This window comes from Zosterops lateralis (assembly GCF_965231275.1).
Source record: "Zosterops lateralis genome assembly, chromosome: 5".
In the NCBI taxonomy this organism is placed as follows: Eukaryota; Metazoa; Chordata; class Aves; order Passeriformes; family Zosteropidae; genus Zosterops; species Zosterops lateralis.
In genome coordinates, this window is record NC_139766.1 from 9,601,817 (window position 1) to 9,624,897 (window position 23,081).

At 38.0% G+C, this 23,081-nt stretch overlaps 1 protein-coding gene across 1 annotated transcript; it reads right to left on the bottom strand.

Moving 5' to 3' along the window:
• Positions 1 to 22,914, bottom strand: NOP14 (NOP14 nucleolar protein). Its single transcript, XM_083861805.1, has 18 exons — positions 22,411 to 22,914; positions 20,212 to 20,346; positions 19,253 to 19,394; positions 18,547 to 18,692; positions 17,994 to 18,131; positions 16,685 to 16,807; positions 15,566 to 15,697; positions 14,129 to 14,438; positions 12,734 to 12,864; positions 12,438 to 12,523; positions 10,703 to 10,838; positions 8,772 to 8,873; positions 7,860 to 8,013; positions 3,181 to 3,340; positions 2,698 to 2,845; positions 1,693 to 1,811; positions 665 to 820; positions 1 to 294 (listed from the first exon to the last, which is right to left on the bottom strand). Exons 1-18 carry the CDS (start codon positions 22,606 to 22,608, stop codon positions 195 to 197), a joined length of 2,616 nt encoding a protein of 871 aa, XP_083717931.1. The 5' UTR covers positions 22,609 to 22,914; the 3' UTR covers positions 1 to 194.
• Between the last annotated feature and the right edge of the window lie 167 nt (positions 22,915 to 23,081).

The following is a 23,081-nucleotide window of genomic DNA, read 5'->3' on the forward strand; positions in this document are numbered from 1 at the left end:
TACAAAAGTGTTGTTTTTATTTTCCTTATGAAAAGTTGTGGATTTTCCTAATAAGCAGGTTCATTTTTTCAAACAAATCTAATGGTGGTGTCTCCTCAAAAGGAATGCATCCAAAAAATGCAATTAAAATCTGTTCAAAAGCCATGATTGCAGTGTTTTATATGGCAGTAAGCTTCCTTACTGATAAGTCCCAATTAATTCTTCCATTTATTCCTTTTCATTGCTTTCCATTCACCTTCCTGTGTAGCAAGGCTACCAAGAAGCTCTTTCACTTTTCTTTTTCTGGCTGAATCTCTGTAAAACAAACAATCAACATATAATATATTTCAGAAAAATTACATTAGGGAAAATAAGTATACTTAGAGAATAATTAATAATTCATAAAAAGTCCCACAATTCTTAAATTACACCAACACATCATTTCTTAAATTACACCAACACGTCATTTAAATAAAAACATTTTGCATCCTCTTAAACTAGAGAAATGAAACCACAAAGCTGGAAACACTTTAAATGATCTCTAATGTTCCCTCAAATTGTCCCATTTTATTTTAGTTTAGTATGGTTGATCATTACTGTCAGTCTTGGCACAGAGCAAAGAAATGAACACACAAAACAGAACAGAACAACCCCCAAAGTGGCGCTGAAACCAAGGCTACGTTACCTCTCCATGATTTCTGACAGCTGCATTCTGGCCAGATATTGGTTATCTTTCCGAATCTCTCGAATGGCTCCTTTAAGTTCACGTTTATGCCTCTGGATCAGCTGCTTTCTTTCTTGCTCCTTCTTGCTGCCTGCCTGCTTTCTTCCAAACTCTAAGCTGAAATAAGAATGTATGTGTGAACACAGAACACCTTAGACCCACAACTTTTTCATATTTATAAGGAGAGGTTTTGTATGAAAACTAACTCAGTATTTTAATTCCTGCATATTATATGAATAAGTTGCAAAATAACAAGCTGCCCAATGAACATACTAGAAAACCACCCACCAGACCTTCTGATTGCACTTCATCATCATACCAATGACCACACCTCAATTCCCCATATGCAGCCTGTACTTTGAACAGACTAAAAAAGCTGGACTAGAAGAATGGAAGACACATGGAAGAAGATGGCATCTCCCTCATACATCCTAAATTTTGCAGACCTTCTCAGAAGATGCATTTTACAGAAGAAGTCTGATCAATTACTTGGGCTAAGTGTGTATGGCAGAGCAAAGCCATCCTCTTAGATTATTAGAATAAATAGACACTTTGTGCCTCTGTAAATAACCAATATGGCTAAATAAATCAGCAGCCAATATAAAGCAGATTTCCTGAATCAGAACACTGTGCTATTATATACAAAACTAAATTAGTGTTTTTCACAATCCATCTTTTACCATCATATATTTCATACACATATGAACTACTCATTTTTCTGACTTGATTGCCTGACAGAGCATTTAGTAAAGCAACCGACCAGATAATAATCATCTTGAAACTTGTTAATTTACAATTCATTATATGGGCAAGAGTTGACTTTCAGTGCTATTTTTTCTACAAGATAATATTTGCTCTTAAAATTCCTTTCCTTTTTTTTTTTTTTCCTTTCCCTCCCTACCACACAAGTAGATGGCCCCTTGTGAATTATACACAAAATCCTGAGGTTTAAAAGCACTTTTCCTTTGCATCCAGTGTTCTTTACTTACACTTTCACAATTTTAGGAGTATACTGTTTCAATGGCACAGGCTTCCTCTTCTCACATATCAGTGGAGTATAATGTTTTACTTTGTTCTCCAGCTCTTTCAGAGCACTGTGATACCATTCCTGAAAATGCAGAACAAATTACAACTGTAAAAACATATCAAAACTACCATAAATCAAAAGCTATTGTCAACAGTAATGTTCTCCCCTGTATTTTTTCCTGGGTTAAGTCACAGTTACTCATTAGAACACTGCTAACACTGACATGCTGGAAATGAAGTCGGATAATTCTTAAAAGGTTTTGGGAGTCTATTAAAATGATACCATGAACAATGAGAAAGGTCTACCTGCTGGTAGTTTCACCTATCAGAGGAAGATGCAAGACTAAAGGCAGTTTACCTCAGACTCTTCCTTTCATGGTAATTTTAAGAATTACTGTGTTTTTTTTTATTTTGATGGCAAAAAACATAGGCCATTTGACTTCATCTATACAACTTTGTTCTCTTGGGACATTTTACAATGAAGAGAAGATGATTCTGCTACATTCAGAAGTGACAGATTAAAATTTTGAATATAATTACTAGAAAATAAGCAACTATTCTAGGTAATGTACTGACCAGGGGTATTCATGTCCATTTTACCTATACAGTTGTAAGTTTTACCTCCCCCGTTTGGTACATGTATTTATTTTACCAAAGTCTTACAGATTCAATACAGAAGAACTCTCATAAATTAAGTCACTCATGGAATGCTATATTATTACAAGCCAAGTGATGTTCTATTCATTTAGATAGGCAAGACACCATATACAATGGAAAAAGACCTTTTCTAAATATTCCCTGTTCTTTGTTTTTTCCATGGGATCATCAAAATGCCCAAAATGCGTGACCCTTGAAAAAATTAATGCTTACACTTTTTTTTTTTTTTTTTTGTTTATGCACAGAGGAAGATCACAGAATTTATTAATAAAACAAAGACATTGATTATTTAAATCCTGAGGAATACATACCTGCATTTTTTCAGGATATTCATTAACTGGCACATGTTGTGTAAGCAGTATTCTGATAGGATGCATTATTTCATGGAATGATGGTAAAGATTCATAGAGAGCTGCACATTTTTTAATAAGGTCAAAACACAGGGCTAGACATGATAACCTGTTAATGTACAAAAAATTAACAATTTTACATGCAAAATCTGGAGTGAATTTTCAAATAAAATTGTCTGAATTTATTAAATTTGGACTGTTAGCAGAATCCATTAAGACTGCTTGGCAGAACCAGTTACAACTAGAAATAGCTATTAATTCAGACTAAAAAATTCATTCTCCTAAATACCAAAAGAATTCAATCAGCAACAAATCTTTATATCAGTGCACTGAACACAGCAGAACTATCCACTACTCCTCTTTTTACTTCTAAAGAGCACCATCACTGACATGACACAACAGATGATTTAGTACTTTTTCTGTTCTTCTGTACGTCTTACATACCTGGTATGATTTATCTCTGTTCTGCTGGCTTCCTTTAATCTAGTCAAAATACTCAATGGCACATTTTGCTTCTCCCAACTTTTCAGATCCTCTTTATCACACACCAATAGCAATTCTAAATTTTTCCCCACTGGTGTAAATGGATGCACTACAGTATAGCCTAAAAAAGCAAGAAAAACAGTCATTAAATAAGATCCATTCTACTCATTTTTTCTGAAGAAAAGCAGCCAACTCATTTTACATTTTCAATTGTACTACCTTTAAAAATACTTTATCTATCATCTGTATTAAATTTTTCAAAAACAATGAAAAACACTGGAGCATGAGGACATAGGTCATTGCTCTAGTCAAAATGCCCAAGTCACAGAATCCAAAGGCAGGGCCTGGGACAACCAAGTTCTGTCCACTATAGAGGGTCAGGCTTGAGACTCATGAACCTGAATGTGCTCAAGTCCCTGGTACCTCAGGCATCTGAGGGTCCTAGCAAGATAAAGCTCCTAAACCACTTTCATATTTGAAAAGTTGCAGCTCCCAGTGACTGGAAAAAGGGAAAAACAATACTCATTTTTAAAAATGGAAGGAGAAGAGATACAGGAAACTACAAGTTGATCAGTCTCACCTCTGTGTCCAGCAAGAGTGTGGAGCAGATTCTCCTGGAAACCACAACAAAACACGCAAAACACAGAAGTGCTCAGTGACAACATGGGCTGTCAAGGCAACGTGGCTTAAGGGCAGACTGTGCCTGACAGGTTTGGTGGCCTTCTATGATAGGATTACAGCACTGATAGGTAAGGAAAGAGCAACTGGTATCATCCACCTGGGTTCGTACAAAGCATTTGAGACTCTCCTGCACAACATCTTGGTCTCTAAACTGGAGAGGCATGAATTTAACAGGTGTATGACACAGTAGATAAGCAATTATTTGGATGGCACAGCCACAATTGTGGCTGACAGCTCCATGTCTGGATGGAGATCAGTCATGAGTAGGGTCTGTCAGGGGGTCTGTCCCAGGACCATGTTATTGAGCATCTTGGCTGGGGACACAGACAGTGGGATTGAGTGCATCCCCAGCAAACTTGCAGGTGACACCAGGGTGAGGGCTGTGTTTGATACTCTACAGGAAGGGGATGCCATCCAGAGGGACCCCAACAGGCTTCAGAGATTGGGACCACATGAACCTCACGAAGTCCAACAAAAAACTGTGAGGTCCTGCATCCAAGCTGGGGCAATCCTACACATGGATAGACTGGGGCAATCTGGGATGAAGAGCAGCTTTGCAGAGGACTCAGGGTATTGGTGGATGAAAAGCTGAACTGACAGTGTGCCCTTGCAGCCCAGAAAGCCAATGCATCCTGGGCTGCAACAAAAGCAGTGTGGGAAGCAGGTGGAGGGAGGGGATTCTTCTCTAATTCACTGTCATGAGATCCACTTTGAAGGAATGTGTTCAGCTCTGAGGTCCCTGCAGAAGGACACAGATGTGGCTCAAGAGCATCCAGAGGAAGGACATGACAATGACCAGAAGGCTGGAGCACTTCCCATATAAGGGTGCTGGGGTTGTTTAGCCTAGAGAAGGCCCTGAGGAGACCTTGCAGCAACCTCCCAGTATTTAAATGAGGCCTACAGGAAAGATGGGGAGGAACTCTATCAGGAAGTGTAGTGATAAGATGAGGGATAACAGTTTTAAACTGACAGAGGGTAGATTTACACTAGATAAAAAGAAAAAACTCTTCACTATCAGAGTAGTGAGGTGTTGGACTACAGGTTACCCAGAGAAGTTGTGGGTGGCACAGCCCTGTAAGTGTTCAAGACCAGGTTGGATGGGGCTTTGAGCAACCAGGTGTAGTGGAAGGTGTCCCTGCCCATGGCAGGGGGGTTTAGAATTAGATGGTCTTTGAGTTCCCTTTCAACTCAAACCATTCTGCAATTCTTTGATTCATTCTGTGGATGGGGAAAGTTAAGACAGGTTTGCCCTGTGGGAAGCAGGATGGGCAGTTAAACTGCAGGTTTGGGGCAGGATGGAGCTCTGGATAAGAGGACAGGGCAGGCACAGGACTTCCCCATGGGGCCACAAGCAGAAGGCTTTGACCACAAGGTGGTCATGAGGCACAGTAAGCTGGAGCAGAGAGATCCCACAGCTGCAGCCACAGAGCCCACAGCAGCAGCCCTCAGACACACCCTAAAGTCCTCTCCCACTCCAGCAGAGGGGTTTTAAAACAGGAGGAGTACAGAACACAAAATATATTCTGGAGCAGGGCATATGGAAAACACTAAAGAATCTCTATGCACAGATCACAAGCTGATCTGTGAAACTACTTATACAGCAACATGAAAGAAGCATCTGAGGAATTTCATGGCTAAGGGACAAAATAATTTGCATTCTCTGTGCTAGACCTTGGGGGCTTTTTTCCCTTCTTTGTTTTCCTTATATCTTGCAAGCTTGCCATGGAATTGACTTCAAAACTCTTTCAAACTTGAAGTTCGGATTATTTACATGCTCTACAACCTGTATGTGGCTCTTCACAAAGGCCAGAAGACAGTATATTTAAAAAAAGGTTTTTAAGGTTTGAGGTCCAAAGTTGTAAGAGATTATGGCACACACAGGCTTATGCAACATCAGGAACTAAGATATGTGAGTTTTATTATCTGCTTTACTTGTGAGAGGATAGCAGATCTCATTAACAATTCAATTAGCTAAAGCTATCAACCATGACAAGTCCTTCCCACTCCCTCCTACAGCTCTTCTTTTTTTAAAGTAACAGCTTTTACTCTAAATCAGACTGTATTTCAGCTTTTTATGAAGCTGCATTCCATATATCTTTCTCATGTGAGAAATTTACCGAGGTAACAAAATTAAAACATTAGGAATTTATTTGCTGACTCTACTTAACGTTAAAATTGAACCCCAAGAATTTCTTTGGTGTGATGGTGCATTGACATTCCAGAGAGATGCATGTCTGCTTTAAAATATTCCATGTTGATCGCTTAACCATCACAACTACCAGCAAAACTTCCACCATGAATATTTAAAAACACAACTGGATACCTAGGGAACTTCAAAACATCAACATTGACTGGAAACTCCTCAAAGAGAACACTGGGCCTCTAATGTATCTTTTACTGAGCTTTTCCTCACTGCTAACAGCAACCAACACCATGCAAATTTAACTAGTGCAAAATCATTAACAGAAATACAAATAAGCATTTTAAACAAGGTAACAATTGATCAATAATTAACACTACATATTTTTCAAGTTTCTTATCTAATTTTGCAGAATCCTGTGTTTTAACTTTACCAAAACCCTCTGCAGATCAAATATTCCTAAGAGAGTACACAAAGGAGAGAAAATACTTTCAGTACTACGTAACCCACCCACTCCATAACCTCTTCCCACCTCCTTCTAAGGGTTCAGCTGTTGGCTTTCTGAGAGAGGCTTAGCCCTGATGCAGCCCAGCTGTGTAACCTTGGCTCACACTCCAGAGGAAACTGCTAAGCTGTGCAAAGCAGCTGGGGGAAGGTCTGTAATGTGCAGACATGGCAGATAATAAAGGTGACACTGCAGTGATAGGTTAACTGAAAAAAGGGATCAGTGGTAGTTCAAAAATTCAAAATGGAAAAAAAAAAAAGCCTGCATGGAAAGGCAAAAATGTCCTGAAGGGAAAGGAAGGGAGCTGCTTACTACTGGAATACTGACAGAAGCTAAACCTTCCTCATTAGACTGATGACTATTTAGAGAACAGACTCTAAAGGATCTCATCAAGTGATAAGCATACTAAAGCATAGTGTGTAGTTCATTAAATCCCAGATATCTTGTGAGTTTATAAAATAACAGAATTTTTCATTTGGTAATATCCTGCCTGCAGAGTCTCCACCTGCCTGCTGTGCTCAGACAGAGATATTGACACATGAATTAGTTACTATACACTGACAAAACTCGTCAAAAGTAAATTATTGTCACTGAACTGGTCAACATAAAGAGCCCCAAAACCAGAATAACTTTAAAGGCAGAAACTAATAAAAGGAAAACAACAACAACAACAACAAACCAGAGATTGGCAAATAAAAAAAAAATTGCTAACAGAGGGATCACACTGAAAAGATAGTTTTGTTATCTCTGTTGTCTGCAAATTGTTAAGTTTACACACTTATGTCACTAATCCTGCTTGTGGGGATAGCTGCCCCTCTATTACACTACTACAAATCCATGTGAAATAAGGAAAAATACCAGCTTTGTGATATACTTCTCTCATTTAGGTGATACAACTATTAGCTGAAGATGAAGGCTATCTGCAGCATCAGCTGCTGCCTCACTGTGAAGTTACAGGGTACTCATCAGGAATCCATCAGGAACTCTGAATTTCAGAGCACAGTCCAATCACACAGTTTAGAGCGACAACATCGCAAAAATACTGCACTGCGGCCAACATGAGTTCATTTCCTTTAATAACTTCAGTCCTTTCCTTCCTGCCAATAACACTAAAGGATCTAGCTCATAACAAGATGCCCAAGAATCAAGGTTGTTTTTGGCTGAACTAGCAGATGATTTTGGCCATTTGTTCAAAAACAATGAAATCAGTGTGAAATATTTGTATTTTAAAAATTTAAAAGATAAACCCCAATACTAAAATGGACTCTAAATTAAATAGTCATTTACTCAAAATTAAATATTCAACAGACTCACCCTGGGCCTGTTGTTTGGGTAGAGAGATGTGAAGTACTCCAAGAAGGAAATTGATGAGTTCTGGCACAAATCTTCTGGAGAGAGATACATATTCCAGGAACAAACAGCATATAAATAAACCTTTAATAACATCTTGCAATGTTGTAATGCGACACTAAAAGAAATATAAAGAACAAAATATTCCTAATTAAAAGTCTATACATCACAAATTCCGGATCTCCCCAAAAGATGCATTATTAACTGCATTGTAAGCATTTAAGTCTATAAAATTAGAGCCCTTGATCTTTGATGAGAACCACACTGGATTTCCCTGGTCCTCAACTGAAGAGTATCTACAGAACTGAGTAACAGGTTTATCAGAACTCATTTAGCCACTAGAAGGTGCTAAACCACAAACAATAAATTCTTCAGAAATGAACCAGTGAAATAAAAGGCTCCGAGCAACTTGGCAGCAATAGAACAATTAGCTCAAGACTTTTGAAACATATAAACAGGATATTAGGATAGAAAAATAATGCACTGCATTAGGTACATTTTCAAGGAAAACAAATACTGCCAATTTTTAAGTAACCTCTCTTAAGTGAGAAGAAATGCAATACATGGAAAAGAAACCACTAATGAATGACTTTTCAGTCTGTTCTATTAGTCCCATGTTATTTACTATAGAAGGAATTCTTTTGTGACAGCTTGAAAAATTGAAGAGATACGGTTTTGTGAATTGGACTATAGCCTGCAAGGGTGTTTTCCTCTTCACCCTTTCTTCCAATTACTATCTGTGGCTATACCAAACACAAAGCTCCCTTTTCAAGTACATTTCCACCATATACATTAATGCTAACATACATATTTGGAGTCTGAGGAAGAAACCATAAATATGAAGTTATATACTGAGGTACAACATCACAGACATACCTTAGTAAGTAGCTGACTCATGTACATAAAAGCAGGTGTTACAACTGGGTGCCAGAAATCAGAAGTTGGAAACAGTAGAGATACAATTTTCAAATAAATAAGCTGAGTGCACATAAAACAGAATAAAGCAAAATACAGTTAGGACATTATTCCCAGGATCTTGACTTTATACATATGTAACTTTTGAATTAATAACTGCAACACAGTAGTCAAAAATACTACAATATCTGTAATTTTGAGACATCTGATATGATACACAACCTATTTATTGAGACAACTGTTTAAGTTAGACGAGAAAAAGGAATATCCATTACAGGTCTTACATTGGATTGAGTGAGGCAGCTGAAAGAACAAGAACAACTAAGAAGGAACTCTGGTTCCCAACCCCATTTACTCCATGGGAACATCTGATCTCCTTCAGCTCACCACAATCACATATTCTCACACCACAAACAAAGGAGCAAGCGGCCACACAGGACCTGTGACACCTTTCAAACAGTCCTCAACAGAGACAATGAAGTGACCAGAATCCTCAGGCACTGGCACATGCCAACAAACAGTTGCAGCCAAAAGAACTGAAAGAACCTAAGCAGGGATTAGGTGCACTTTTATTGAAGGGGACTTGAGAGAGCTACAAGTGACCTGTCGAGACCATATGGAAATTAAAGCTCAGCTGCAAGGTAATTATGAAAATTATTTAATTGGATATTTACACAGTAAAGCAGATGGAAGTAAAGTTTTATTGCTTCCTCTCTGTTCCTCTTTGATTATAAACAGAGACTCTCCTGAAGTGTTTTGGTTACTAAAGACTCTGAATTGCAGGCTAAAATAACAGTAGGCGCATGAAAAGCCTACTAAGACAGCTGATCTATGGAATATTCATTCAAACAAGTGCTTTGAGAACACAAAGTGATAATTCCACCCTAAAAGATATTGATGGCCTGCAACCTGGAAAAGTCCAGCGAGGGGAATGAAAGCCAGAAGTGTGACTGGTGTTATAAGGGTGACAGTAACAAATTAAAAATTGAAGTTGAAAGCTCTCTACATTTCCTGTAATACTCAAAATACCCTGAATAAAGACTCTTCAAAAGAACTCAATATATCTTCCAAGCTGTAAGAACCAAGACGTCAGTCTTTTTTCCTCCAACAGTCTAATTATTGCATTAGGCAGAAGCAATTCATCAAGCAGACAGAAAACAAGTAGTTCCTTCCCAATTAGATTTATGGTTTGTCTTTGAAACTTTATTACAGTTTTAAAAATACCCATTTTCCATATGTTCCCTTCTTGAATTCTCCTACAGCCACTTACCTAGACACTGTAAAAGCAATCTGTTCACATTTAACATGGCAAGGGAAAATAGAATATTACGAATACAACAAGGAAAGAAATTCTTCCCAAGTCACTAATTCTGTCATTATCATATATAAAGTACTAAGAAACGCTGTATTTTTATATGCATAATAATATTTTCTTGGTTGGTTGGTTGGGTGTTTTTTGTTTTTTTTTTTACCCTAAGAGATATTGTAGAGATATTGCACTTCTATGGAGCCCTTTTTTCAAACATTTGTACCTAACACAATTAAAGAAGTCACAACATAATTGATAATATCACTTCTTCCTAAAACTACCTATTTAAGTTTTCATGAGGAAAGCAATGTTCTGCTATAAAGACTGGAGAGACAATTTTAAGATCTTTTCCTCTTATTAATTCCACAGTCACATTTTTATTCTGAAGAATGTGTGTGTGTATTGTTTGTTTGTTTCTTAGGGGTGGGTTTTTTTTTTTGTTGTTATGCAGATTTTTGTTACAACTTATCTCCAGAAAGGCAAAAGTCACAGATGCTAGTAATTCACTACATAATGTCATCTTGCATTTATTACCATTCTGTACTAATGCAAAGAGATAATCCCAGCAATCTGCATTTGTTACCGTGTCTAAACCTGGATATGTTGCACGGCCTTTGACTTCAATTACTTCTTCCAGATCATGTGCAGCGTCTCGAAGGATAAACTTGATACTGTCACTGGCTGCCTCAGGAAACATCTGGCAAAGATTGTACAATGGCCTATTAACAAGAGATTCAAGTCATAATCAAGTTACACCACTGATGTTAATAAAAAATTGATTTTTAAGCACCCACAGGAAGATTTCTTGTGTTCCATCTACATCATAACAATTACAAATTGCCTGCAATAAATGTCTCTTTCTTAGAATCTAGATTAATACTGTAATTTAGTTTACAGAGAGGCCTTGTGAGAATCCTTGAGTTGTAGGTTTCTAAATCTTACGGAAAAAATGATTTTAAACTTTAAAATAAACTCCTAAATCATTGACTAAGGTTATGACGTGTCCTTCTGAATCTCCTAACTTTAGATATTGCTGCAGTGAAGAATGCTGGCTTACACTAGACAGCCCACTATTCTAAACACTCTTAGGCAATATTAAACAACATGTAAGGCAGCAATGTGGTTAGCGAAATTATTACTGCAAACAAGGAAAAAAAAAACCAAACAAAAAGTTAGATCAGCTCCTGGCTTATGGTTAGTGCCTACAGGCATATGCAGTTTGGAGCCTGCATCTGTCTGGTCTCCCAGTATTTTCATTGAAATTTTTCTGCATTGATATTAATATATCCCAGTTCTGAAAGACAACCAAAACATATTTACCCTTTGGTACAAACCATGTGTGACAGTATCAGTGGGTCAGAGCTCTTACTGTTGAATGCAACAGAGCAATAAATGCTAATGCTGCACGTAACAGATTTTTTAAAACTTACTGACTTCAGCATGAAATAAAAAACATATGCTGAAAGCTACATAAAAAATATCTTCTTGAAAGAAAGCTGTCTATCCTGCAAATTCAAGATAGGAACCATAGACCAATTTGTTTGGAAGGGACCTTTGGAGATCATCTGATGCAGCCCCCTGCACAAAACATGGCCAACTTCAAAGCCAGATCAAGTTGCTCATAGCGTTGTTGAGTTCTGTCCACCTTCACAGCTTCTCTGGGAAACTAGTTTCAATGTTTAGTACCTTTTCTGAGAAAATATTTTCTTTAAATCTAATTGCAATTTCCCTTGTTGCAGCCCTTGTCCATTGACTCTTGTCCTTTGCTTTATACCTCTGAGACAAACTTGGCTCTCTCCTCACAGCCTAACTGGCTGTCAGGTATTTGAAGACAACAATGCCAAACTGACAACTTCCTGCAACATGTTGAGTTGGAATTTCCATGTGAGCTTACTACAACACTTTTAATTCCATTTTCAGCTAGCTCCCTGAGTGAATTCACAGAACTAAACCTCATGGAAAAAACAGAGACTGCAACAGAAACTGCAGAGTGTCACTGTAAAGCTTAAAATCCTTTATCAGCTGTCTAAATAACCTTCTATACAGAAGTTTCATGCATATATGATATTACTTATCCACTACCCACAAAAAGCATCTTGCAGATCAAAAAATACATTCAGAAGTTTTGAAAATCCCTTGGTATAATTAATAGATCAAGTAACACATGAAACAAAGTTAAAACATAAAGGCTGAGAGTTACCAGCTCCCAACAAGTTCTAGAGGATATCTGACACAAGCAGCAAGCTAAATGCTTTACTCTAGGTAGCTTTTCTCTTTAAACCCTGAAGGAGCAAAAGTCCATAGGATTTAATACTTACAGGACCAGTTTGTCAATTGTTCTGAGCTCTGGTAAATCTAGAGTTGCTAACTCTCCAACATATTCCAAAAGGAAGCCAAACAATTTCTGCAAGAAGCATAATATGTTAAAATTATTAAGTTTTTCTTCATTCTACATAGTCTTAAGCAGTGACACATTCTTAGAAAATGAAGATTATCATGTTAATTGTACTGTTACTCACAACAAAGAAGCATGTATATTTTATACTACTCCCTAAATACTTACTAAAACTTACTCTGGAATTAGAAGTTATTTTAAACATAAAACAAAACATACTTCCAACTTTGCTTTGTTTCCCACTGCAAGGCTTGGATGATTGCATTTCTGAATCCTTTCCAGTATAATAAGCTGTTCTTCTATTGTTCTTCCAGCCAATAAAGACTTAAACGTCTCGTAGGACTCAGGAACTAGAAAATAAGACCAAAAATTGACCAGACAAAAATCTCAAACTTTACATCTTTAATTCAAGTGAATGTGCAACAGATTTCCAATCTGAAAATGCTATTGTTCATAAAAAAGAAACTATAGATGTTTTAAATAATTACCTTTAAAACACTAATAATCTACTAGCATATATGTAGCATTATTTCTATGAACATAGGTCAGAAAATAACATATTTTTCAATGCTTAAAGCTCAAGTCATCCTCTATTTACCATGTATGCTGAGCAGCACAACTATGTTGACATAAAGCAGAACTAAACCTAAATGCACATTCAACCAAAAAATTTACCATAATACACTTAGCTTTATGTTTAATTCACATCTAATTAGCTTTTGTATGAAAAACATTTAAAAAGGCAGCAATATGGCCACAAATAGAAAATTATTTTAAAAACCCCCAAAGCACAACAACCCTGGCATATATTTAGTTTTTTACAGAAGTCAACATGCTAGAAGCCATCCTAACTAGTTGTGGGTTTTTGAGTTATTTTATTATGACTGCTTTCTGGTTAAAGCAAATCCTGAATGCAATTCAAAAAGCTTTGTGTAGTAAGTCATCTTGTTTTGATGGAAAAACACAAGCACTTTAGGAAGTTGTTTGAAAGGTTGTTTAATCTTGCAACAGATACTTTTGTTAGAGAAATCTACACCAGGACAATAGTTAGATGAATTATGTACTTATATGAATGAATGTTTTGTGTACTACTTGAAACATGTCTCCTCCTTCCTGTGAGGCATGGACCCAAGAGCAGCCAAACTTTGAGTGTCTCTACAATAATGCAATGTTACATCACAGGGATTAAACTTCAGAATCCTGTTTCTCCAAGCATTTTCTGACAAAAATGTCAGTCCAAACACCAGAGAAACTGTAAGTATAGATCACAAAATACTGTTCTGGCTTCTCTTAGGTAAAACAACAGCACTTTGGATTGGATAGCTGGTTGCCTTCAGAAAGGAGCACAGGTATTTTTATTTTACTCCCCTGTTTTTATCTTCCAATTCTGGTGCTGCTCAGAGGCACTGAAACTGCTCTGGGATGAAACAGATCTGGTTCCTACAATTAGGTTTGCTCACTAAGAACAGCAATTACTGGCTGCTCTTTAAATAGTAGAAGAAAACTATGAAGCAAAACTTCATGAATGAATGCAATACCTACAGGGCAAATAAACTGACTGGCTGTTACAAACCCCCTGACAACAAGAGATCTCTGGATCAGTCCTTTGCTTACCAGTAAATGTATAGGGAAGCTCTGATTTGGCAGCTTCTCTCTTTCGATCTGATTTCTCCACATTCTGTGATTCATTTTCATTTGCCTTGTGTTTCTTCTCTTCTTTATTCCCTGCAGCTTCTTCTTCACTTTCAGTATCAGATTCAAGATCAGAGTGGCTATCTGCAGCATCATCCTCCTCATTCTCACTTGCAGATTCTTCCTGACTTTCTTCTTCATCCTCATTATCTTCTTCCTCTCCTTCCTCTTCTTCTTCCTCTCCTTCATCCTCTTCTTTCTCCTCCTCATTTTCAATATTCATTTTTCCATCCTGTCCATAGAGAAAACAAGCCAGTTAAAACACTGATAAAGTGGCAGCACCTCACCACAATCACCATGCAAAGCTATCTTAAATATGCATGAAGAGAATTTGAGCCTTGCTACCCTGACCAAGCAGGGAATGCCAGCAGTGCCAGCCAAGAAGGGAAATTAGGGAGAGAACATACATACAGATTTAAAAAAGTAGGGTGTTTTCAAGGGGCTGTAAGAAACTGGAAGAAGAGCAGTATATGAGGAATAAAAGAAATCACACAGAAGGAAAACTAGCAGCTGATACAAAAAAGACTTCCAACATCACTCTTCAGAAACACTCTTTATATAAAAATATGTTTCTTCTATGTGTTAAAATAGCATATCAGATACATAGTTGGTCCTATGCTGATTTTATTAATCATCAGTTTAAATTCACATTCATAACTGGTATTCTTCCCTTCAAGGAGAACAGCAGTTCTCTTGTTACTTGTGTATGAGGGGACAGAATCAGCACACACATGTGCACCACAGCCAGGGTGACTTGTAATTTCAGCTTTAAGGTTATGTTGCTCTGCCACCTTAATCAAAGATATGTCAGAAATCTACTCATCTCTAGACTGAAGTTTAATGGAAGCTGTATCAACACAGTGAAAATTAAAAAAAAAACAACCCAAACCCCAGAAATGTTAAAGAGCCTCCTCTTCAACCCAGCAGGCCAGTGGCAGAGAAGGCAACTCTAACAGCAGAATAGAGTCAGGAGACTTGACACTTGTGAGACCACACACAATACAGCATCCAGTTTTGGCCCTTCAAAAATAATAAAGGTATTGATAAATTGCAGCAAGTTCAGCAGAAAGCCACCAAGACTGCTGGGGGGCTGGGGCACCTGCTCTGTGGTGAGAGGCAGACCTGGGCTTATTCAGCCTGGATATTGAAAAAAACTCTTCAGAATAAGGGCAGACAGTGGACATCTCTCTGAGTAGCCTCCATTCTTGGAGATTTTCCAACAGACTGGATCTGAGTAAACTGGTGATTTCATCCTCTGAGCAGGAGGTTAGATTAAATGTCTCAACAGAGTTCACTTGCCAACTGTTTTTCCTAATCTTCTTTACAGACCTCTGAAAATCCAGAAATTTTAAACCTTACCTTGTAAGACAATAAACGCCTGTCATCTTTATCCAGGATAAAGCCATCAGCGAGATCATCAGCTGACATGTGGCTGGGTCTCTTTTTATTTGCCTCTTCATCTATTCCACGCATTCGACGTAATCGATCTGCCTATGTTTCACAAGGAATACCACACACAGATGTAAATGTCTCACATCAACCAGGTAACTACACCAAAAGGTAAGATCTCTCAAATACTACAGCTAAGAAAACACAAGGAAAAAAACCAGTTAACTTGGATTTCTCAGGAAGTTGGCGAAAAGAAAAAACCCAGCAACTTGAGAAATTATGGGCAAAAGCTGACAATACCCTTCTTTTTGTAGGGAGTACAGTCTGATAAGAGCACAGTCAATAGGATTAGTTTATTTAAAAGGATCTAAAACTGGGTTAACCAGAAGCATTGTGTTCTCTTACTTTAAAATTTACCTCTTTTGCTTATGGGACATCATTACTAGAAAATAAAAGTTTCTAAAGTGTTTCAGGATTCTGCAGTGTCTAGCTGTTTGGCGTGTGTGTAACAAGCCTGTAGTGAACACAACCATACCATAAGATATGTCCAGTCTTAAATATATTCTTAGTACATCAGAACAAAAAGAAAGAGTGAAACATTTACCAAATTATTCCATCTTCCCATAAGACTCAGTGCTCCATGTAACAGAAAGAGTAAGCAACATTTCCCAAGACATTCCTATCCCTCTGCAAACCTTATCAATGAAAGGCTCTTCCAATAGCAGAAGAAAACAATAAATGACTTGTCCAGGGTATTAATTCAACTGCTGTGCAACATGATACTCCACTAACTTAGAAGCACCCCTTAACTCCAAATAATTTAAAACATTTAAAGGCAAATCAAAGTAACATTACATTTTTATTGAAGGAAGATTGACTCATTTCATAAACCTCCACAGTCACATACTAGGCCTATGAGGTTTTTTTGTTTTTATATCAGATTACAAACACAAACAGAAGATTTCCTGAATTCACCCTCTGACGAATTGCAGTTTAGAACAGCCACTTACAATCTAAGGTCAAGCAATGAATTTAAACAGTCAGTCCCAAAAGACAGGCCCCAAACAATCTCATCCATAAATGGTATACCTCGAGCTTCTGGAGTCGGGCCTGCTCCTCTTTGGCCAATTCTTCTTCTGTCTTCAGCCGTTCTGAAGGTTTTGCTTTCATCTCAAATCCAAGTTCTCGAACAATCATATCATATTCATCAGGCTAAAGAAATATTTATACAATTGTTTATTATCTTAAGTTTCATTATTCTGCTTTGCAGCCATCCCTCTGCCAGACTAACAGCTAAGAAATCAGACTGTTAAGATAAAAGGAAAAGACTGCTTCCAAAGCAAGCTGCAAGAACACTCAACTCAGAATTAAGACAAAGAGAAATTCTCCTGGAATTTCCCCTTTCCTTACTTAAGTTACTCACAACTGAAAAACTTAAAAATAGTATCTTAAATAATAACTGGATTACTTATTACTTAATAAACAATATTTTGAAAAAAAATTTAAGAAAACACAGTCATAATTAATAAATTAATAAATTTTTAATTTTCATTTTACACTGTCACACGAGATAAGCCTTTGCTGGTTCTACTACATAGAAGTTTAGCTCAAAGAAAATAACAAGGGATGCTGATACTCAATGAGCTTCAACAGGACACAGAGCAGCTTAAACCCAAAAATCAATACACCAAAATATTAACTTCTGGTCCAGTATCTTTTGTTGTACTTTGAGATCAGTTTTAATGCAAGACTGAACTAATTAACTGATGTTACAAAATCTGGATTCTACTGCAAAACAATAAATGGAAATGTACAGTGTTCTGCAAGATACTTCACATTTCTAGAAGAAAAATAAAAAGCTCAATACAATGCCTATTTTTTAAATTTAAAACTTTATTTCCCTTAGTATAGACTACAAATAATAAAAAAAGCATGAGACTGTAAGGTATCTACTCAAAAGTAAATTATTTTCATTCCCTTTTTGAAAGGAACAGAGCCCAATTTCTACAAGGAAATGTCTGTTGTCAAGCACAAGTTTCTTTATCAAAGGAACACTCCGGAGGCACTCAAAATAAGTCTGTGTTCCCAACAATTTTAATTCTTCAAGAAAATTTATTTGTCCTACAAATAAGCTGTAGTCAAGAGTGTTGTTCAGTCTGCAACCTCCCTCTCACTTCATAACAAAAGAAAAGCAATAACTACTTAAAACCAGAGAAATCATACAGAACCCTATATTCCTCCAACTAATCAGACTGTCCTAAAACTGTAGGACTCCTTCAATGTGAACAACAGCAAACATTTTTTTCTGAATTGATGAACTTGGCCTTATACTTCAGCCACTACAAGTAAAAACTACAAGTTACCAGAACCAAGAAAATTAGTCTAGTCAAAACCTCACCTTGGGTTTTTCTACTTCTTTGTCCTTTCTCTCTGACTTTGGGGTTTTGTGGGCAATAAGGGTTTGGATTTCCTTCCAGTCTTTGTCAAGTTTTTCTGTCAGTTCTAAGGCACTTTCTCTCCGAGTCTGCCTCTCTTGCTAGAAAAATAAAACAAAAACAAATGCAGCAGTTATGTTCAGATGGACATGACATAGCATTTACAACTCAAAACCAAAATGCTGTCTTTGACAAATTAGTAATTTCAAATATTTAACATTTTGAAGCTGCAAACATTCTTTGTGGAAGAAGCAGTATAGAGCTCTGCTGAATGGTACAAGGGCTGGATTCAGAAAACAGGTGTGATCACAAGGGGAAATGGAGATACAAAAGAATGGCAGATATACAAGCTATATCTAAAATGCCTACAAAGTCAGACTTTATTCAAGGAGCTTGGACTCCTCCCAGACAGCTTCCTCCTTTGTTTTCTATCCCATTATTATTCTATTCTACAAATACAGAAATGGTGACAGCTTCTTAATTGTGCTCATTTATACTTCAGGGCTAAACACTCACCTTTTCTTGTTTAGATTTGGCTATCATCTCTTCAATGAGTTCTTTCCTAGACTTAGGTTTTTCCTCTTCTTCATCCTGCTGCTCACTTGACACTTTTTTACGAAGGAGGCCTCCACCCCCACCAAAGTGAGCAGCAGTTAATTCAGCTAGATAAAAAAAAAAAAAAGTAGAATGTAAATCTTTCAAATCCACACATGACTGCAAGAGTGCTGCTGTTAGGACAGTATCTCCTTGTTCTTTGAGAATTGGAGAAATTTTAGCTATTGCACCAGTCATGCATTAGTCCCATCCCTATGGGAATGGCCATAACAAAAGAGATTATGTTAGACACATAATTTACTCTGACAAATACTTGGTATGAAGTAAGATTATGTTTTTTTCCAGTATTTAGCCAACACGTAGGTCCAAAGACGCAAGAAAGCAACCAGAAAACTCACATCGGATTCTGGCCAAAGGGCTCAAAATCCAGGTACCTGTTTATGCTAGAAAGCTCACAGAGTAAAGAAGCTTGCCAGTAGCATGTCCCACCTAACCCCTGCTAAAATCCAGAGAGCTGGTCTGTGTGTGGCTAAGAAGTAATCAAATCTGATTTAAACATTCTTACCAAGAACATGATTCTCTCTCACTGAGAGACAGCACTGAACAAATGATGTACACTTTTACCAGTAATAAAATTACCAATGAAACACCAGCTGGCACTTCTTACCTGACAGTGTTCCTCTTTCTTCTGTGTCACTGTCACTATCAACAATATCATTTAGTTTTTCAATTTCTGCCAAAGATTGGCCATAGTGAGTCAATTCCTCATCTTCATTAAGATTATAGATATTCTTCTTTCCGTAATTTTGCTAAGAACAGTAAAACAAACCAATGAAATATCAAAAAGTCTTTAGTTCGCAGGCAACAAAATAACACAGCCTTTAGTGTTAGTGCTAGTTCAGGAGATTCTTATTCCAGTGTTTTGCTGGAACTTAACACTGGAGTAAGAGCATTGCCAGATCAATATCTTCCTTCAAATACATTTTAACTGAGAGAATGTCATGTCTCTCTTATACTAATGTACAAATGGACTAACTCAGGAAACCCAGGGAAGCTGAAGTTTTATCTATGTATCAGTAACATCAATTTTTAATTACTGCATTTCAGGCCTAATGAAACAGACTTCAACCTATAAAAAATTACACTGCTTAATTCTGGGGACTGAGTATGATGAGGCAGAAAGGACAGTCCTGCACATTCAGTTCACAGTACAGAATGGCAGCAAGTTACTGAGTTCTACTCAGCTACTGAATATACTTGATAGTTACAGCCTTTTCCTAATTTAACTCCTAAAACAAAGCAGTCAAAGAAAAGCAACTAACCAATGAATCTCCTTAGAACTAGCTTTCTTCCATGTCAGTGCTCAAAGAAATCTCTGCTTCAAACAGTTGTCTTGCAAAACCAAAAACATTTAATTAAAAAAATCTATTTCCACAAAAAAATTCCTTTTTCTTAAGTTCCAAACCTATAAAATTAGAAATAAAGCATTACCCTGCAAAACCCCATATTAAGGGGGCACTCCCAACCTAAAAATTCAAGTGTGCCTTGAGCTTTTGTGTTCGGCTTTCTTTTATTGAAAAAAGTTTGTTTTTTCGTTTTGTTTGTTTGAGTTTTTTCAATGTTTACCTGTCTTTCCAGAGCAAATCGTCTGATCATCTTTTCCTCAGGAGTTATTTTGGTGTTATATTCGCCAAAACGTTTATCTTTAAACACATTTGTCTTTTCTCTTTCTTTATATTCTTTCAGTAATGTTTGATTGCGCTAGAAGGAAAAAGAGAAAAGGAGATAAATTAAAAGAACAGAGAGTAACTACTTCCAAAGTCAATGTGAAAAAGACTCCAAGGTACCCTGTCAACATAATCATATTGCCATCATATCATCAATAATAATTTACCAGAATACAGTGAAAGAGAAGGAAAAATTAACATGAAGAAAGATGGGAAGCTCATACAAGACATTCAGATCAAGTTCTCTTATAAGCATCCATGTGAAGATAAAATGTTATACCTCACCTTTGTTTTATCACATACAAACCCCATGCATTTACACTGAAGAATTCTGGCATGCCTCAAGCTTAGTAAACTAAGAATAAGATATTAAAGAAAGAAAAAAAAAAAAAAAGCCACCAAAATCCAGCTGAACTTTTTTTGGTCATTTCATCTAAGACATAAAAGCCTCGAGTGGATCCACACATTCAGCCCTGTCACTGCTGAGCAGGGGGAGGTCAAACACCAGTCAGTAAAAAGAAGCTTATCACACCTATACAAGGTTCTTACTCTGTGCTCTACTTTTGGGACAGGTAAGGAGAAAGGTTTACTTTCCAAAGCCAGTGACCTAATTCATGGCAAATACCTGACTTTTCTTATTATAAAATAAAAGCCCAAATCCTAAAATGTGATGTACAACATTATGATGTTTTCTAAAATCTTGACAAACAGTAACAAAATCTGAAAGCTAATTTATAATTTCATGCTGAAGATATTATATACTCTCTAAAGAAAGAAACTATTGGCTGTGTTTAGGTTGAATAAATACCTATTTTTATTTAAAGCACATTAACTGATTCTTACAGAAAGATTCTATGCCATTCATAGTACCAGAACCTCACACAGTGCTGCACTAAAGGAAAAGGCTGGGCTCTAGACCTCTGCAGCCTCACTGAGCATTCACAATTTTCAGATGCTGCTGTAAATGACACGAAATTCAGGTTTCATCTAATATTGTGCCCACTCTACCTTCTATTTACTTCTTAGAGTGACCACATTTCACACAGCTCAGACACTGTATATGAACATTATTACCCCTTAATATGTTGGGTACTAAAAGGCATTTCTGTGCTTTTTTTAGTACTTAATAATTTGAATACTTCTCCTATTGATAAAAAAGAAAATACTTAATGCACCATCTCTCACAATACATAAAATTATAAACTATCTCTTTGCTTTTGGTGCACTTCCCCTTCCAGTAAGTGCTTTAAATTCCGTTCAACAACAGCATATGTGTAATATACCACAGAATCTCAGGGACATACTTTCAAATGACACTTTTTTCAGCTTTAACTTAATCTACAGAGGTATTAACTTCTTTGCTGGCTTGTCTGAAGTGACAGAGCACTGAAAACTCGAGTGTTTCACCCAGGAATAAGGTAGGCTGCTGGAATCCCAGATGCATAGTATGACACACTCTCCCTTATGCATCAGATTTTGGTCAGGTAGCTACTGATGGCAATAGAGAAAGAAAAAGAGGCATTTTGAAAATGGTACAAGGGTTTAAGGAAGAAAACTTACTTTTCTTAAGTTGTATGGTCATTCTTATGACAGCAAGGGACAGATCATTACATCCCAACATATTTAACCAGTGCATAGAAACATCATCTGCAATAGTTTTCCAGATCAGTTTCTTTGTAGCTACACATTTTTCACTGCATCCCGACCTCAGTGCCCTGTCAATCTTTCACTATTACCTGTTACAACATTATCAATACCCTAAATACCCTGTGATCTGATCACCAGAACTGACCAAGGTTTTGAACACTGACTCTAGTCCAGTACTCGACAACACGTGCCATTGTATCCCGGACCTGGGTAACTTGTGAAGAGAACCATTCCCACACAAACACTAAGGAAAACCTGTATCACTGAACGCTGTGGGCTGCACTGGCTGGAGCCATTCCCCGAGCTCTCCATCCCCCTCAGAGGGGACCGGCCACTCCTGCTGTGCGCAACAGAGACGGCGGCTTATTTCACCTGAGAGGGCTCCAGCCCTGTCATATCCCCATATCCATAGGTACCATCCTTCCTTCCTGCTTTAGATATCATCTCTTACCTTCTTGATGGCCTTGGACCGTGAGACACCGGGCAGCCCCACATCGTTTTTGGTCTTCCTCCCCAGGATGTCAAACTTCTGCCTGTTGACTTTCACCTCAAAGGGGTTGCTCTTAACCACGGCCATCGCAGACTTCACGGGGCCCTTTACTGAGGGGGGCCCTGACGCCTTTTTCTTCCGCTTGGCCGCCTTCCCCATCTCTGCTCGGGCTGCCCGTGGGGACGCGGGGGGGAAGCGGCGGCTCAGCTCTCAGTGTGCGGGGCCAAGACTGGGGGTGCCAATGGGGCGAGCAAAATGGCGCCCAGGGGGGGGGCGTAAAACCCCCCGAATTCCCCCTTGGCTTGACCCCTGCCCTCCGCCACAGCTCCGTGAGGGGTGTGGAGTGGAGGAGAGAGCGCAGGAGAGGAGGAAGAAGAGAGAGAAGAAAAGAGAAGAGAACTACGCGGCCCCTGCACGCCCCTCAACCCGCCGTGCCCAGCACCGCCACACGCGCACCGGCAGCTGGCCACCTCTCGCGAGAGTTTCGCCACATCTCGCGATATTTACCGCTCTGCTCCCCGCCCGTTTTGGGACGAGACCGGGGAAGGTCTTATACACTACATATCCCAGCAGGCCCGCGACACACAGCGCGCGTGTCCTCAGCGCACACCGCGCTCTGCCTGCTGGGACTT

Bases quoted from the DNA above. Each gene is read 5' to 3' on its own strand.
- NOP14 (XM_083861805.1), bottom strand. From the start codon at position 22,608: ATGGGGAAGGCGGCCAAGCGGAAGAAAAAGGCGTCAGGGCCCCCCTCA. The intron at 14,439-15,565 runs GTAAGGTTTAAA...CTCTATGGACAG, and splicing joins GGCGTTTATTGTCTTACAAG to GATGGAAAAATGAATATTGA. The intron at 10,839-12,437 runs GTAAGTATTAAA...TCTTGTTAATAG, and splicing joins ACAATTGACAAACTGGTCCT to GCCATTGTACAATCTTTGCC.